Genomic DNA, 20,109 nt, shown 5'->3' with positions numbered 1-20,109 from the left:
ACACACACATACCTTATTATAAAACACACACACACACACACCTTATTATAAAACTCACACACACCTTATCAAACTCACAGAAAAAATACATACCCATACATTTTCACATTTTCAACATGGTGAAGAAAGACCTAATAACAGGTACCACACACTTATTTTTAGTGGAGGGAGAGGGGGCTGTACTTTAATCATTGATTGACCCCCTCTGATCCCCAATCCCTCCTTCTCAGTTGAGCAGAAAGAGAGCAAGAGAGAGGAAATGGCTATTGATTCTTTTCTATTATTGGTCACCAGCTCACTTTTTGCACTGGAAGACAGGAACATTACATTTTCCCTCCCAAGTCATTGTTTTCTCTATTGACCCAATGAGTCTGGCCAAATATTACCAGTCTGACAGACGGTCATGTTGACATAGTAAACGTATAGCCAATAATAAGTCTAGTCCGTACCGATGCCAATGACTTTCTCAATCTTGATACAGGAAACGTCGATCTCCTTGGCAAACTCTCGGACAGCCTGGTTGGGGTCCTCGTAGGTGAAGGGGTCTATGTATATCCTCACTCCTGAGAGAAAGGAGGAGGGAAAAGGGACGTTGAATGCATTCTGACCAGCAGAGCTCCATCTGTTCCTCATTTTCCCCATGATGTGGGCTATACTGCCATCCTCTCTTCTCCTTGATCCTTTAATTCCTCAACTTCTACATTAAAACATCCAATGTCTCTGTTAGATTAGTGTAATAACTCTTTAAAAAAATGATATGAATGTATTTATCTTCTCAATAGGTTCTCACTGGAAAACACTGTTAGAAATATGACATTACTTTCGGAATATACATTTCATTCACACTTTTTTACAAACATACTTTTTTATTACTCTATTAACCAATGTAACACTTTTTTCAGAGGCTCTTGTGGCAACGATTAAATAATGAATGGTGCGGCTCATCAGTGAACGTTGATATTAGCGTAGGATGAGTAGGGTGAGTGGTCTACCTTGATGTAGGTGTTTCTCTTCATCAGCATCCTGCTTGGCTTTACTGTACTTACTCCTTCTGGGGAGAAAAACAACATGGCCGACGTGGTTAGCTAGGCTCAGCAGCACAGAGCTAGTCCATGGTGTTATTATTCACTGGCTGTTAAAGACCACCAGATGTGCAGGACAATGTTGCACTAATGACTTTAAAACATGACAATGTGCCCCTCTGTCATTTTAATGACTGTTAAACAGCTCTGTGAGCCACGCTGAGCACTACCCACCCACTCCTCCCCCACAGGATGGTCAAGACACAATGACAGACAGTTACCGTCAATGAATATGAATCAAAGATGGCCACCTGCTTGGCTGGAAGAGCCGCAATCACACACACATGCACGCACACACACACAAACATCCCCCTCTCCATCGCCCACACACTCTCATACATATAGAAGTGCGCAATCACACAGGAGTGCACACACACACACAGGCCAGTAAAAGACAGAGCGTGGTTAAAGCGTGAAGAGAGAGACCCCATCTGCATGTAATCCCATCTGTGTGTCACTGCTTGTCCTGCTCTACTGCTCGCTGGTTACCACCCTCTGATTGGGTCCCCACAAATCCACCTGCTCTCTCTGTCTGTCTGTCTGTCTGTCTGTCTGTCTGTCTGTCTGTCTGTCTGTCTGTCTGTCTGTCTGTCTGTCTGTCTGTCTGTCTGTCTCTCTGTCTGTCTCTCTGTCTGTCTCTCTGTCTGTCTCTGTCCATTCGTCAGTCTGTCCGTCAGTATCTCCCCCTCTACCTCTTTTCCTCTCCCCCACTCCCTCTCCTTCTCTCCCTCTTTCCCTCGCTCTCTCTCCACAGGTCACAGTAACTAACTACCGCCCTGTATTATAGCCACAGCGAGATATAGAGGGATAGAGATGGAGGGCGGAGAGTAGGAGAGAGGAAAGAGACGATGGAGTGGGAGAAGAGGAGCGAGGGTCACTGATTACATCTCTTCAGCTGTCACACCGTCAATCATGGGGCTGTGTGCGTGTGTGTGTGTGTGTGTGTGCGTGCACTTATCGCAAACGTGTGACAGACACTTTTTCCAGCCTGACTATGCAGCTGCCAAGCAAGACATTCTCACCATGACGGCAAGATGGAAAGAAAGAAACAGAGAGGGAGAGAGTGAGAAAGGGAGAGAGAGAGGTGGGGGGATGAGAGTCTCACCTCCTGCTGATGACGAAGGCACTGATGAGGATGAGGAGGAGAACAACACTGCCCACCACAGATACCAGCAACACTGTGGAGTTAGTCCCATCTCCGATAATAGGAGCTGGAACTGAATATGGGAGGGAGGGAGGGAGGGAGGGAGGGAGGGAGGGAGGGAGGGAGGGAGGGAGGGAGGGAGGTGAAAGAAGAGGAGAAGACAAGGGAGTGAAAATTGAGAGGAATACAAATGCAGTGAGAAAGAGAGAGAAAAGGAGAGGTAGAGAAAGAGTGGGTGGACAGAGACAGAGTAAAGTCAATATCATTCAGTCTGATCAGGTCCAGAGACGTAAACCCTACAGTACATGTTCCCCTTCCTCTCTCCCTCTGTGTGTGGCCCAGAGTATTTGTACCTGTTCCGTATCCTCCATTGAGACACAATGCAGTACCATTCCACTGAGCAAAGAGTGGTGTGCTTCAGCGTGTCATTGCCATGGGCCTCTATGTTAATCTCTATGTCACCACACAGACTTCTTATGGGGATCCCAATGTTTCACTATAAGACAGAACAGAGTCATCCTGCCTACACTATGTCTATCTCTATGTCACCACACAGACACCTCTTCTTAGAGGGATCCCAATGTTTCATTATAAAACAGAACAGAGTCATCCTGCCTACACTATGTCTATCTCTATGTCACCACACAGACACCTCTTCTTAGAGGGATCCCAATGTTTCACTACAGGAAAGAACAGAGTCATCCTGCCTACACTATGTCTATCTCTATGTCACCACACAGACACCTCTTCTTAGAGGGATCCCAATGTTTCATTATAAAACAGAACAGAGTCATCCTGCCCACACTATGTCTATCTCTATGTCACCACACAGACACCTCTTCTTAGAGGGATCCCAATGTTTCATTATAAAACAGAACAGAGTCATCCTGCCCACACTATGTCTATCTCTATGTCACCACACAGACACCTCTTCTTAGAGGGATCCCAATGTTTTATTATAAAACAGAACAGAGTCATCCTGCCCACACTATGTCTATCTCATTCATGTTTCGACATCTTAGAAGCTGTGAGAAAGATGTAAGTGGGTAGCGAGTGTCACTTCCTCTGTGTCACTGTGACATCATCACAGTGATTTGTTCGATGCTGTCTAGTCAGTGCTCCACTCACCAGAGTTGGTCATGAACTGGAAGGGAGCGCTGAACTCCCCATAGCCGGCGGCGGTGCGAGCGCGCACGTGGAACACGTAGGAAGTCAGAGGGGTCAGGCCTTTGATGTCAGTGTTCCTAGATGACGTCTTGATGATGCGATAACTCCTCTCATTCTGGTCCTGAAGGACAGAGAAAATAGTTAGGGTGGTTTTCCTGGCATGTCACAGGTTCTTACTTCAGCTTCACCTTTTCACTCTTAATAAAAATTGACAATTCTCAACCTGTCAGGTTCAATGTTATTTTGAAGCATGGGGGAAAAAGCTGCATTTCCCAGAGAACTGCCTTTCCCACCTCACCTTCTCGTAGTATTTGACTTCGTACTCCAGGATGACCCCGTTGGCTTTCTCAGGCTGCTGCCAGGCCAGGGAGATGGTGTGTCTGGTGATGTCCTTGGCCTGGATCGAGTTGACGGGAGACGGGGCTAGGGAGAAAAAGAATAGAAAAAAAGAGAGATTTTAGCATTGACCTTTCCTGTCTTGTTGTTTTGACCATCTGAGACACTATATCTGCTTCTTTCCTATTGCTCTTTCTGAGAAAGTCAAGCACCAGACCATGCCATGAGGCAATCAACTCTGTCTGTCTGTCAGCTTGGCTCCCAGTCCAAGAGCTTAGGCACTGTACGGATAAATGACTACGGCTACAGCGTTACAGCTAAGGAGTCCAATGGTCCAATGAAAACATCAAAACAACCCATCCCAATGCCTTCTCCACATAGCTGATGCTCCAAGCTATCTCACTTCCTGTTCCACCAATTCTTCAGTCACCCTGTGAAACCACTACATTGCTGTGACATCTCCCCTGCTGTTGCCCTGTTTTATTTATCTTTATTCAACTCGGCAAGTCAGTTAAGAACAAATTCTTATTTTCAATGACGGCCTTGGAACAGTGGGTTAACTGGTCTAGGAACAGTGGGTTAACTGGTCTAGGAACAGTGGGTTAACTGGTCTAGGAACAGTGGGTTAACTGGTCTAGGAACAGTGGGTTAACTGCCTGTTCAGGGGCAGAACAACAGATGTTTACCTTGTCAGCTCAGGGATTCAATCTTGCAACCTTTCGGTTACTGGTCCAACACTCTAACCACTAGGCCACCTGCCGCCCGTCTTCAACGGAGCCAATCAATAGTTTTTATTAAACGTAGACAGAGATCATTATCTAAAGGCCATTCTACAGCAGCACATGATGAGACAGTATTTCAACCAGCTGCTCTTTGTCTGTGTTACCACTTCAACATGTGAAGGTTAAAACACAGATAACAGCTCACACACACTCCCTCCCCACTCGCTCCAAAAATCAAACCTCTTTTTCAGAGACTAACAACACACATTGGGTCAGAGTCAGGCACAGACGACACTACAAAGACACATCATCCATATGGATATCATTGTCTGTAAAAGAAAAAACCATCCACTTACTGATAGAAAAGGACTGACAAATGCAGAGGCTACAAAAACACCAGCACACACTCAAGAACAGAGAAATACAGTTATAGACAGAGGATCACACAGATAAACAGACAGCTAGGAAGAGTACACACACACACACACACACACACACACACACACACACACACACACACACACACACACACACACACACACACACACAGAGACAGGTAGGGAGAGTACACACACACACAGTCAGGTAGGGAGAGTACACACACACACACACACAGTCAGGTAGGGAGAGTACACACACACACACACACACACAGAGAGAGACAGGTAGGGAGAGTACACACACACACAGAGAGAGAGACAGGTAGGGAGAGTACACACACACAGTCAGGTAGGGAGAGTACACACACACACACACACAGTCAGGTAGCAGGTAGGGAGAGTACACACACACAAGTTGAAAAATGTAGGTGCACACAAAGACATTTAGGAGCACAAGGAAGAAATGTGAGATATTAAAGCTAGAATCCTTCCTTTTTCTAGGCGCACTGGTGCTCCTAAATAAAAATTCCAGGTCACAGAGAAGAATGTTTATGCAAGTAACATGTTGGCATTGTAGAAGCCTGCAGGGAGAAACACACATCCTTCCAGACCCTTCCTGCCTCTCACCTCCTCAATGGCCTCCAATTAAATCCCTGGTAAGGCTTCCATACCCAATAACCCTTCCCCCATATACACTACACACATTACACACACAGACCCAGTCACACACGGACCCAGTCACACACAGACCCAGTCACACACAGACCCAGTCACACACAGACCCAGTCACACACGTACCCAGTCACACACGTACCCAGTCACACACAGCCCCAGTCACACACGTACCCAGTCACACACAGCCCCAGTCACACACAGACCCAGTCACACACGTACCCAGTCACACATGGACCCAGTCACACACAGACCCAGTCACACACAGACCCAGTCACACACGGACCCAGTCACACACGGACCCAGTCACACACGGACCCAGTCACACACGGACCCAGTCACACACATACCCAGTCACACACATACCCAGTCACACACATACCCAGTCACACACGGACCCAGTCACACACGTACCCAGTCACACACGGACCCAGTCACACACGGACCCAGTCACACACAGACCCAGTCACACACGGACCCAGTCACACACGGACCCAGTCACACACGGACCCAGTCACACACGGACCCAGTCACACACATACCCAGTCACACACATACCCAGTCACACACATACCCAGTCACACACGGACCCAGTCACACACGGACCCAGTCACACACGGACCCAGTCACACACGGACCCAGTCACACACATACCCAGTCACACACATACCCAGTCACACACAGCCCCAGTCACACACAGACCCAGTCACACACATACCCAGTCACACACAGACCCAGTCACACACAGCCCCAGTCACACACAGACCCAGTCACACACAGACCCAGTCACACACAGCCCCAGTCACACACAGACCCAGTCACACACGGACCCAGTCACACACAGACCCAGTCACACACAGCCCCAGTCACACACAGCCCCAGTCACACACGGACCCAGTCACACACGGACCCAGTCACACACAGACCCAGTCACACACAGACCCAGTCACACACAGACCCAGTCACACACAGCCCCAGTCACACACAGACCCAGTCACACACAGACCCAGTCACACACAGACCCAGTCACACACAGACCCAGTCACACACGGACCCAGTCACACACAGACCCAGTCACACACAGACCCAGTCACACACAGCCCCAGTCACACACAGACCCAGTCACACACAGACCCAGTCACACACATACCCAGTCACACACAGACCCAGTCACACACAGACCCAGTCACACACAGACCCAGTCACACACAGACCCAGTCACACACGGACCGAATCTCCACCATAGGCTAACTTATATTATCTTTACATCACTAAGCAAAAGCACAAACGCAGGAAAAACGTTGTTGCCGATGTTTCGGTAGCCTACATTCTGCCATTTACAGTAAAGTTAGCTAGAGTAGGTCTACTGTAGAGGCTAAGTGAATCTCTGACCCGTGACTCTGGCTACTGTAACCTTGCTATCCTACACATTCTACCTGCTGCTGCCTTTTAAACAATTACACTGCTGTGATTAATGAGGCAACCCCCATCCTCGATTATGATTGAATTATCTGTGATGTTATATACATTCTATTGCTCCTGACCAGTCCAGGAGTTACTGTCCCGGGAGGCTAGTGTTCACGCTAACGCTAACACAACCAGGCTTTTAGAGAGGGATTGAGTTCAACCAGGCCTGGAATCCAAGCACCACCGATGGGTTTGGTTTCAGTGGTGGGGGCGGTGGGGATTGGAGGGGGGCGATGGGTCTGGGACGTGGAAGGGGGGGGGGGGTGTACAGACAGCTCTCGGAGTGAGTGGCGGTAAATAGATTTCCCTGGGTTGTGTCATCCTGTCGGTCAGGCTAAAGTGTTGCGTCTCTGTTAAACAATTAGAACTGTGCCCATTTGCAACCCTCAGATCAATCTTACTGGAGGGCGCCTGGCAGCCAGACCCACTTTGAAGGGCCCCCCGGGGGTGGCCAGGGACGCTCCCGACCAGAAAGAAACCCAAAGGGTCAGCCGGCCCATTCCCCTTAGGTAATCCACACATCCATCTTTTCTCCAACGATGACAGATATGGAGATTTAATCGGGTTCTGGACTTCTTGTTGCTTTTTCCCAAGGCTAATGTGAAGTTAAAGATGAGTGATTCTGTGAGTGGTTCCTTCTGAGGCTCCATATAGAGGAGGTGGGGGTTACAATGGATGGACACACCCTGTACAATCAATCAGGGACAAGTTTAAGAGGAGATAAAAACACACACACACATTCATGCACGCGAGCACACACACAAAAACCCACACACATAAGACACATGTAAGCCTACACTCACATACGTTGAGACTCTATCACACGCCAAACACACGGTCAGGATCAAGCTAAGACAGGCGAAGCAGGAGATTAGAGATGTAACAACAGGGCTAGATTGGAGAATAACAGTGTAAACTAGCTGCCTGACCGGCACCTCTGTAGACAGACCTGAATGTGGGGCAGATCTGTAATGTCTTACCGCCTCTGAAAGCGTGGGCTAAAACGCTCCTGGAATACTAAGTGGAACAGCAATGAATATTCAGATCTCATTTCTCAATAATGTGCTCCAAAAACTCTTTTACAGCTCGCCCGCCGCAACACTCACACACACCCAAGCATGCATGCACGTGGGCGGGTACACACACACACACACACAAAGTCATTATGCCAACAGACAGATGTAAACACACATACTAACATTATCTCTCACAGACAGTGGAGAAACTCAATGTCACACAGCAGCCCATGCATATATTAGCTAGCAGAGACACATTAGTTGGGAACGAGCAACACAGACAAACTGAGATTGGTTGAATGTTTGCTCCCTGGATGGATGGAAATGTCTTTGTGGGTAAGTTTGATGAGCTAGCTACTTTTTGAGCTACTTTCTGAGTCTGTATGTCACAGTGAGAAAGAGTTGGACTCTGTGAGTAAGTTACACTCTTGAGTGAGTTAGTTTGTCAAACAGAGAGCGAGAAAGATATATCACTAGCCACTTTAAACAATGCTACCTAATATAATGTTTACACACCCTACATTATTCATCTCATATGTATATGTATATACTGTACTCTATATCATCTACTGCATCTTTATGTAATACATGTATCACTAGTCACTTTAACTATGCCACTTTGTTTACATACTCATCTCATATGTATATACTGCACTCAATACCATCTACTTACTGTATCTTGCCTATGCTGCTCTGTACCATCACTCATTCATATATCTTTATGTACATATTCTTTATCCCCTTACACTTGTGTCTGTCTATAAGGTAGTAGTTTTGGAATTGTTAGCTAGATTACTTGTTGGTTATTACTGCATTGTCGGAACTAGAAGCACAAGTATTTCGCTACACTCGCATTAACATCTGCTAACCATGTGTATGTGACAAATCAAATTTGATTTGATTAGATTTTTATTGAAAGAGAATGAGTTTGACTTTGTGAGCATGTTCGTTCTGAGGTATTCAGGTAACTGGACCAGCTGTGGTCAGACCGTGTTGTTGTGAGAATATGTGGTGGATTATGATTTGCCATTAAAGAAACAAAGGCTGTAGAGAACATGTGGTCGCTGTATCGGAGTCTGGTTACCAGATTGGAATCACTTGATTTGCTGCCACAGAGGAAAAAACTGTGGGGAGACGTTTTTCAGGGAGTCGAGAAAACATTTCCCCATACGAGATCCCCAATAAAAAGGTTTCCACCCACGTCCCTGTTTTCGCATGCATGTCCGATTCACTATAGGGATGGAAACACACACACACACACAATGACAAACACTTGCATGGCATGCACTAACTCACTACCTACACATTATACACACCAAGGATCACATTGAGACATACACACACAAATACACGCACACTGCCAAACACACACACACACGCGCACACACACACACACACACACGCACACACACACACACACACACACACACACACACACACACACACACAAGATGTAGACCAAAGATTCTGGATCTCATAAACTTTAAAAACATTCATTTACAGCCTGTGGTCGGCACAAAGCTGGACATCCTCCCAAAACTCTGACCGCCACCCCTCAACCCCACACACACCCCTTTCTTCACCCTGAGGGGTGAAGGGATTACAGCGTAAATGATTTACCAGGGGGATTGTTCATGGTGAAAGTAGGAATCTCTCCTTCCCTCTGCAATCTTCCTACAGAAACCTCAGCCTTGATCAAGGGCAATGGCCCAAGTGACTTTTCACAGAGAATATCATAACACATCTATCATAACACATCATATCATAATACATCTATCATAACACATCTATCATAATATCATAACACATCTATCATAACACATCTATCATAATATCATAACACATCTATCATAATATCATAACACATCTATCATAATATCATAACACATCTATCATAACACATCTATCATAATACATCTATCATAACACATCTATCATAAGACATCTATCATAACACATCTATCATCATATCATAACACATCTATCATAATACATCTATCCTAACACATATATCATAACACATCATATCATAATACATCTATCATAACACATCTATCATAAGACATCTATCATAACGCATCTATCATAATATCATAACACAGCTATCATAACACATCTATCATAATACATCTATCATAACACATCTATCATAATACATCTATCATAACACATCTATCATCATATCATAACACATCTATCATAATACATCTATCCTAACACATATATCATAACACATCATATCATAATACATCTATCATAACACATCTATCATAACACATCTATCATAATACATCTATCATAACACATCTATCATAACACATCTATCATAATACATCTATCATAACACATCTATCATAACACATCTATCATCATATCATAATACATCTATAGTAACACATCTATCATAACACATCTATCATAACACATCTATCATCATATCATAATACATCTATCATAATACATCTATCATAACATATCTATCATAATACATCTATCATAACACATCTATCATAATAGATCTATCATAACATATCTATCATAATACATCTATCATAATACATCTATCCTAACACATCTATCCTAACACATCTATCATAACACATCTATCATAACACATCTATCATAACACATCTATCATCATATCATAACACATCTATCATAACACATCTATCATAATACATCTATCATAACACATCTATCATAATACATCTATCATAACACATCTATCATAATACATCTATCCTAACACATCTATCATTATATCATAACACATCTATCATAATACATCTATCCTAACACATATATCATAACACATCATATCATAATACATCTATCCTAACACATCTATCATAACACATCTATCCTAACACATCTATCATCATATCATAACACATCTATCATAATACATCTATCCTAACACATCTATCATAACACATCTATCCTAACACATCTATCCTAACACATCTATCATAACACATCTATCCTAACACATCTATCCTAACACATCTATCATTATATCATAACACATCTATCATAATACATCTATCCTAACACATATATCATAACACATCATATCATAATACATCTATCCTAACACATCTATCATAACACATCTATCCTAACACATCTATCATCATATCATAACACATCTATCATAATACATCTTTCCTAACACATCTATCATAATACATCTATCATAATATCATAACACATCTATCATAATACATCTATTATAATACATCTATCATAATACATCTATCATAACACATCTATCATAATACATCTATCATAACACATCTATCATAATATCATAACACATCTATCATAACACATCTATCATAATACATCTATCATAATACATCTATCATAACACATCTATCATAATATCATAACACATCTATCATAACACATCTATCATAATACATCTATCATAATAGATCTATCATAACATATCTATCATAATACATCTATCATAATACATCTATCCTAACACATCTATCCTAACACATCTATCATCATATCATAACACATCTATCATAATACATCTATCCTAACACATATATCATAACACATCATACCATAATACATCTATCATAACACATCTATCATAATACATCTATCATAATACATCTATCATAACACATCTATCATAATATCATAACACAGCTATCATAACACATCTATCATAATACATCTATCATAACACATCTATCATAACACATCTATCATAACACATCTATCATAACACATCTATCATAATAGATCTATCATAACATATCTATCATAATACATCTATCATAATACATCTATCCTAACACATCTATCCTAACACATCTATCATCATATCATAACACATCTATCATAATACATCTATCCTAACACATATATCATAATATCATAACACATCTATCATAATACATCTATCATAATAGATCTATCATAACATATCTATCATAACACATCATATCATAATACATCTATCCTAACACATCTATCATAACACATCTATCCTAACACATCTATCATCATATCATAACACATCTATCATAATACATCTATCCTAACACATCTATCATAACACATCTATCCTAACACATCTATCCTAACACATCTATCATAATACATCTATCATAACACATCTATCATAATACATCTATCATAACACATCTATCATCATATCATAACACATCTATCATAATACATCTATCCTAACACATATATCATAACACATCATACCATAATACATCTATCATAACACATCATATCATAACACATCTATCATAACACATCTATCATAACACATCTATCATAATACATCTATCATAACACATCTATCATAACACATCTATCATCATATCATAACACATCTATCATAATACATCTATCATAATACATCTATCATAATACATCTATCATAACACATCTATCATAACACATCTATCATAATACATCTATCATAACACATCTATCATAATAGATCTATCATAACATATCTATCATAATACATCTATCATAATACATCTATCCTAACACATCTGTCATAACACATCTATCATAATACATCTATCATAATACATCTATCATAATACATCTATCATAACACATCTATCATAATACATCTATCATAATACATCTATCATAACACAACTATCATAACACATCTATCATCATATCATAACACATCTATCATAATACATCTATCATAATACATCTATCATAATACATCTATCATAATACATCTATCATAATACATCTATCATAATACATCTATCATAATACATCTATCATAATACATCTATCATAACATATCTATCATAATACATCTATCATAATAGATCTATCATAACATATCTATCATAATACATCTATCATAATACATCTATCCTAACACATCTATCCTAACACATCTATCATAACACATCTATCATAATACATCTATCATAATACATCTATCATAATACATCTATCATAACACATCTATCATAATACATCTATCATAATACATCTATCATAACACATCTATCATAACACATCTATCATAATACATCTATCATAGTATCATAATACATCTATCATAACACATCTATCATAACACATCTATCATAATACATCTATCATAGTATCATAACACATCTATCATAACACATCTATCATAATAGATCTATCATAACATATCTATCATAACACATCTATCCTAACACATCTATCCTAACACATCTATCCTAACACATCTATCATAATACATCTATCATAATACATCTATCATAACACATCTATCATAATACATCTATCATAACATTTCTATCATAATACATCTATCATAATACATCTATCATAACATTTCTATCCTAACACATCTATCATAATACATCTATCATAATACATCTATCATAACACATCTATCATAACACATCTATCATAACATTTCTATCATAATACATCTATCATAATACATCTATCATAATACATCTATCATAACATTTCTATCATAATACATCTATCATAATACATCTATCATAACACATCTATCATAATACATCTATCATAACACATCTATCATAATACATCTATCATAACACATCTATCATAATACATCTATCATAATACATCTATCATAATATCATAACACATCTATCATAATACATCTATTATAATACATCTATCATAATACATCTATCATAACACATCTATCATAATACATCTATCATAACACATCTATCATAATATCATAACACATCTATCATAACACATCTATCATAACACATCTATCATAACACATCTATCATAATACATCTATCATAACACATCTATCATAATATCATAACACATCTATCATAACACATCTATCATAACACATCTATCATAATACATCTATCATAACACATCATATCATAACACATCTATCATAACACATCTATCATAATACATCTATCATAACACATCTATCATAACACATCTATCATCATATCATAACACATCTATCATAATACATCTATCATAATACATCTATCATAATACATCTATCATAACATATCTATCATAATACATCAATCATAACACATCTATCATAATAGATCTATCATAACATATCTATCATAACACATCTATCATAATACATCTATCATAATACATCTATCATAACATATCTATCATAACACATCTATCATAACACATCTATCATCATATCATAATACATCTATCATAATACATCTATCCTAACACATCTATCCTAACACATCTATCATAACACATCTATCATAATACATCAATCATAACACATCTATCATAACACATCTATCATCATATCATAACACATCTATCATAACACATCTATCATAATACATCTATCATAACACATCTATCATAATATCATAACACATCTATCATAACACATCTATCACAATACATCTATCATAACATATCTATCATAATACATCTATCCTAACACATATATCCTAACACATCTATCCTAACACATCTATCATAACACATCTATCATAACACATATGTCATAACACATCTATCATAATACATCTATCATAACACATCTATCATAATAGATCTATCATAACATATCTATCATAATACATCTATCCTAACACATCTATCCTAACACATCTATCATAATACATCTATCATAATACATCTATCATAACACATCTATCATAATACATCTATTATAATACATCTATCATAATACATCTATCATAACACATCTATCATAATACATCTATCATAACACATCTATCATAATATCATAACACATCTATCATAACACATCTATCATAACACATCTATCATAACACATCTATCATAACACATCTATCATAATACATCTATCATAACACATCTATCATAATATCATAACACATCTATCATAACACATCTATCACAATACATCTATCATAACATATCTATCATAATACATCTATCCTAACACATCTATCCTAACACATCTATCCTAACACATCTATCATAACACATCTATCATAACACATATGTCATAACACATCTATCATAATACATCTATCATAACACATCTATCATAATATCATAATACATCTATCATAGTATCATAATACATCTATCATAGTATCATAATACATCTATCACAACACATCTATCATAATATCATAACACATTTATCATAATATCTTAACACATTTATCATAATATCATAACACATCTATCATAACACATCTTTCATAACACATCTATCATAATATCATAATATAGAGATGATATAGAGGTGTGTGATATAGAGAGAGGTACAGCCACAGATGACTGTCTGGATGGGGGTGATATAGAGATAGGGTCAGCCACAGATGCCTGTCTGGATGGGGGTGCTATAGAGAGAGGGACAGCCACAGATGACAGTCTGGATGGGGGTGATATAGAAGGACAGCCACAGATGACTGTCTGGATGGGGGTGATATAGAGAGAGGGTCAGTCACAGATGACTGTCTGGATGGGGTGATATAGAGAGAGGGTCAGTCACAGATGACTGTCTGGATGGGGTGATATAGAGAGAGGGTCAGTCACAGATGACTGTCTGGATGGGGTGATATAGAGAGAGGGTCAGTCACAGATGACTGTCTGGATGGGGTGATATAGAGAGAGGGTCAGTCACAGATGACTGTCTGGATGGGGTGATATAGAGAGAGGGTCAGTCACAGATGACTCTCTGGATGGGGGTGATACAGAGAGAGGGTCAGTCACAGATGACTGTCTGGATGGGGTGATATAGAGAGAGGGTCAGTCACAGACGACTGTCTGGATTACAGGGGATGAAACTAGATTTCTGAAAACTGCTACTGAGTATTAGGGGAGAAATCAGGCATTCTCTAACTAAAACACACACACATGCACAGGCATTCTCTAACTAAAACACACACACACTCAGACACACACACTCAGACACACACACTCAGACACATGCACACATTCTACACAACACACAAAATAATCTGCACACGCGGACATTTTTCCCTCACGCGCATGGACAAGCATGACTATGCATGGACAAGCATGACCACGCATGCACAAGCATGACTACGCATGCACAAGCATGACCACGCATGCACAAGCATGACTACGCATGCACAAGCATGACCACGCATGCACAAGCATGACTACGCATGCACAAGCATGACTACGCATGCACAAGCATGACCACGCATGCACACGCATGACTACGCATGCACAAGCATGACTACGCATGCACAAGCATGACCACGCATGCACAAGCATGACCACGCATGCACAAGCATGACTACGCATGCACAAGCATGACTACGCATGCACAAGCATGACTACGCATGCACAAGCATGACTACGCATGCACACACACTCACAATGTCTTCAGCTATGGAGGACCAACTTAATTTAAGTATTAGAGAATGGAGAACAGTTGTGAGACATGCTTTATTGACGAGCCAAAGGCAACATAATTATTATATCTCACTATTTCCAGTAAGATGATCACCCCAGAGCTACACACATGGATATGAATCTGTGTGTGTACATGTGTGTGTATGTACTGTATGTGTGTGTGTGTGCATGAGAGAGAAAGAGAGAGTGAGAGAGTGAGTAAGAGAAAGAGAGAGAGAGAAAGAGAGAGAAAGAGAGAGAGAGAGAGAGAGAGAGAGAGAGAGAGAGAGAGAGAGAGAGAGAAAGAGAATCTTAACTAACACAACTCTGACATAGGTTTGGCTCGCAGGACAACTGGTTTCACAGCAGCTCTAGATCCATTCATCTCCCCTTTCTCCCCAGACCAGATTAATCAAGCCATCATAAATAGCCAGTCTGAATCCCCTAGTCACTGTCCTAACCAGAAAGAGATATTCTCTTTTCCCAGGGATGGAAATCAGTGATAAAATCAACAACACAAAAAGGCACTTAACCAGCCACCCAAAACACAGCAGTAAAACCAGAGGTAAGAATCATCTATCACAGGGGAAAGGGAAGGTCACAGCCATAAAACACATTTGCACAACAAAAATGGCCGAACGACAAAACAATAGGGGCCTTTCAGCGCACCACCAGGCAGAGACAGAGAGCTCTACTGTGGTTGTAGAGGACCAGGCATGGTATTAATGATCCCACTCCAATGGAACAGTACACACACACAGGCAAGGACACAGACACTCACACACAGCCCTGCCCAACAGACCGCAACAACTTCATTAAGTCTAACCAAATCAATACAATTAATTAGAATGGAAATGTTGTCTGATTCCCCATTCCCTTTAAAAGAAAATAAAAGGGCACAGATATTCAAACATTCAAAGCGCATCTCAGCCTTTACCACGATAACACAACCAACAACAACAGTCTCCAGCCACACACATCTCCCCCCAACCAACCCCAACCCCAACTCACCGGCCTGGTTGGTAGTGACTGTCACCGACACGGCCTGCTCAGGTCCAGGGCTCTGCTGGGAGACCCCGTTGACAGCCCAGATTTCAAAGGTGTAGTTTGTATGGGCCTGCAGGTCGTTGATAGACACCTTGGTGGCCCTGAGGCTCAGCTGCTGGGGGCTGAAGTGGACCCCGTTCCCACAGGGCTGACACCGTGTCCCCTCGGGCCCACAGCGTTTACACACCACGTTGTAGCTGAGGTCCTGGCGTCCGCCAGAGGAGAGGGGGGTGCTCCACTCCAAGTTGACCGACGTCTCATTGACATTGGAGATGAGGTGGAGCGGGGCCGTCGGGGGCCCTGGCACCGATAGGAGGGAGAGAAAGGTACAGGGTTAGAGAGGTGGCCTGGAGTACTCTCACTTTGCCAAAGTCATGGGTATACTGTCAGACAAAGCAGCTGTGGTTCACAACTAGGTTTGAAGTGACTGGGTTGACTTTGGTGTTGCAAAATCATTAACACTAAATCATTTAAATGTTTTGTTTTGGGGCAATCAAGAATAGTGTTTGTCTGTGGTGGATGTAGCTAAGTGATTAAATCCTTATTCTAGTTTGCAGTCACTGCTAACCGATTGGAATTGAGTGAACTAGCTAACAACTCCTGAAGTCTTCTTTTCTTTTCAATCGGGAAGTTAGTAAGACCAACTTCAAAATGGTTTAGTCAAGATATCAAATCAAATGACTGTTGGATGTGTAGTAAGTTACCATGCCAGTGAGCCTAACCCTGCTGGACCCAAATCTGCCCATGGGACTTCCTTAGGGACTTTCTTATTTGACAGAGTTTGTTTTCAATCCTGTAATTAAGAAGTGACCTTGATCTAGGGTCTGTGTTTTATAATGTTAACCGTAACTCCCCCCCCCCCCCCCCCCCCCCCCCCCTCATTCTGAGTAATGAAGGTCACATGGGAGAGCAAAGGGATGGACACGGGGTGAAATATGAATGCCAGTCCATCTACTGACGAATCATTTCACAATGGAAATTAATTATCAGTGTTATTTTTGGAGGAGCGACGTGGCAATAAATGATTACATAGAGAAACAGAGAGAGAGAGAGAGAGAAACAGAGAGAGAGAAAGAGAGAGAGAGAGAGAGAGAGAGAAAAAGAGAGAGAAAAAGAGAGAGAAAAAGAGAGAGAGAGAGAGAAAAAGGAAAAAGAGAGAGAGAGAGAGAGAGAAAGAGAAAGAGAAAGAGAGAGAGAGAGAAAGAAAGAGAAAGAGAGAGAGAGAGAGAGAGAGAGAGAGAAAGAAAGAGAGAGAGAGAAACAGAGAGAGAGAGAGAGAGAGAGAGAAACAGAGAGAGAGAGAGAGAGAGAGAGAAACAGAGAGAAAAAGAGAACGACTGGAGGAGTGTGTGTATGTGAGTGTGTCAGTAAGTATATGCATGCACTTGTGTTTGTGTGGTCAATTTACAACTAGTAAAGAAGAGGATGAGAAAGAGAGAGAGAGAGAGAGAGAGAGAGAGAGACAGAGAGACAGAGAGAGAGAGAGAGAGAGGCAGAAGGAGAAGACAAACACCATCTGTTCATCCAGGAAGCAAAAAGCCAATGATTAGAATGGAGAGGGGAGAGGGAAAGACAGAGAATGGGAAAGGGGGGGTCATTCCAACTGAAAGGGACCTAAAGGCTCCTTATAGTCTATATGGATGTTTTGGGTGGAAATGAGCCTTTTGGATTGAGGGATATAGAGAGGGGTAGAGAGGGGGATAGATAGAGGGGTAGAGAGAGGGACAGAGAGAGGGACAGAGAGAGGGGTAGAGAGAGGGACAGAGAGAGGGACAGAGAGATGGGTAGAGAGAGGGATAGAGAGAGGGACAGAGAGAGGGGTAGAGAGGGGGATAGATAGAGGGGTAGAGAGAGGGACAGAGAGAGGGACAGAGAGAGGGATAGAGAGAGGGGTGGAGAGAGGGGTAGAGAGAGGGATAGAGAGAGGGGTAGAGAGAGGGGTAGAGAGAGGGACAGAGAGAGGGGTAGAGAGAGGGGTAGAGAGAGGGACAGAGAGAGGGACAGAGAGAGGGATAGAGAGAGGGGTAGAGAGAGGGGTAGAGAGAGGGACAGAGAGAGGGACAGAGAGAGGGACAGAGAGAGGGGTAGAGAGAGGGATAGATAGGGGGATAGAGAGAGGGGTAGAGAGGGGGATAGATAGAGGGGTAGAGAGAGGGGTAGAGAGGGGGATAGATAGAGGGGTAGAGAGAGGGACAGAGAGAGGGACAGAGAGAGGGGTAGAGAGAGGGTAGAGAGAGGGACAGAGAGAGGGGTAGAGAGAGGGGTAGAGAGAGGGACAGAGAGAGGGGTAGAGAGAGGGACAGAGAGAGGGGTAGAGAGAGGGGTAGAGAGAGGGATAGAGAGAGGGGTAGAGAGAGGGATAGAGAGAGGGATAGAGAGAGGGGTAGAGAGAGGGATAGAGAGAGGGGTAGAGAGAGGGATAGAGAGAGGGGTAGAGAGAGGGAAAGAGAGAGGGACAGAGAGAGGGCCAGAGAGAGGGGTAGAGAGACGGACAGAGAGAGGGGTATAGAGAGGGACAGGGAGAGGGACAGAGAGAGGGATAGAAAGTAAAGAGGAGAACTGGTGTGGGTCCTCATGTATAGTGTATGTGTGTGTGTGTGTACATGGTTAATATTAGTATCACCCCTACCTTCACCCCCTCCCCCTTCTGACAATCCATTATCAGTTCTCATTAAACATTATGATGAAGCATCCCTCCCTCATCGT

At 41.5% G+C, this 20,109-nt stretch overlaps 1 protein-coding gene across 3 annotated transcripts in view; it reads right to left on the bottom strand.

Annotated features, from left to right (window-relative positions):
• Positions 1-20,109, bottom strand: part of LOC110503383 (ephrin type-A receptor 4) — a 78,404-nt gene that overhangs the window by 18,995 nt on the left and 39,300 nt on the right. For 2 of the 3 annotated variants that reach the window (XM_036961268.1, XM_036961266.1), the window contains exons 5-10: positions 17,368-17,703; positions 3,692-3,816; positions 3,355-3,514; positions 2,188-2,299; positions 993-1,051; positions 450-563 (exon numbers count right to left, since the gene is read on the bottom strand). In XM_036961268.1, coding sequence (XP_036817163.1) covers positions 450-563; positions 993-1,051; positions 2,188-2,299; positions 3,355-3,514; positions 3,692-3,816; positions 17,368-17,703 — 906 coding nt within the window. The remainder of the gene's footprint in view (positions 1-449; positions 564-992; positions 1,052-2,187; positions 2,300-3,354; positions 3,515-3,691; positions 3,817-17,367; positions 17,704-20,109) is intronic. The other variant, XM_036961267.1, reaches the window with a different exon arrangement.

Source organism: Oncorhynchus mykiss, chromosome 24 (genome assembly GCF_013265735.2).
Source record: "Oncorhynchus mykiss isolate Arlee chromosome 24, USDA_OmykA_1.1, whole genome shotgun sequence".
Lineage (NCBI taxonomy): Eukaryota > Metazoa > Chordata > Actinopteri > Salmoniformes > Salmonidae > Oncorhynchus > Oncorhynchus mykiss.
This window is presented reverse-complemented; position numbering and strand designations above follow the sequence as displayed.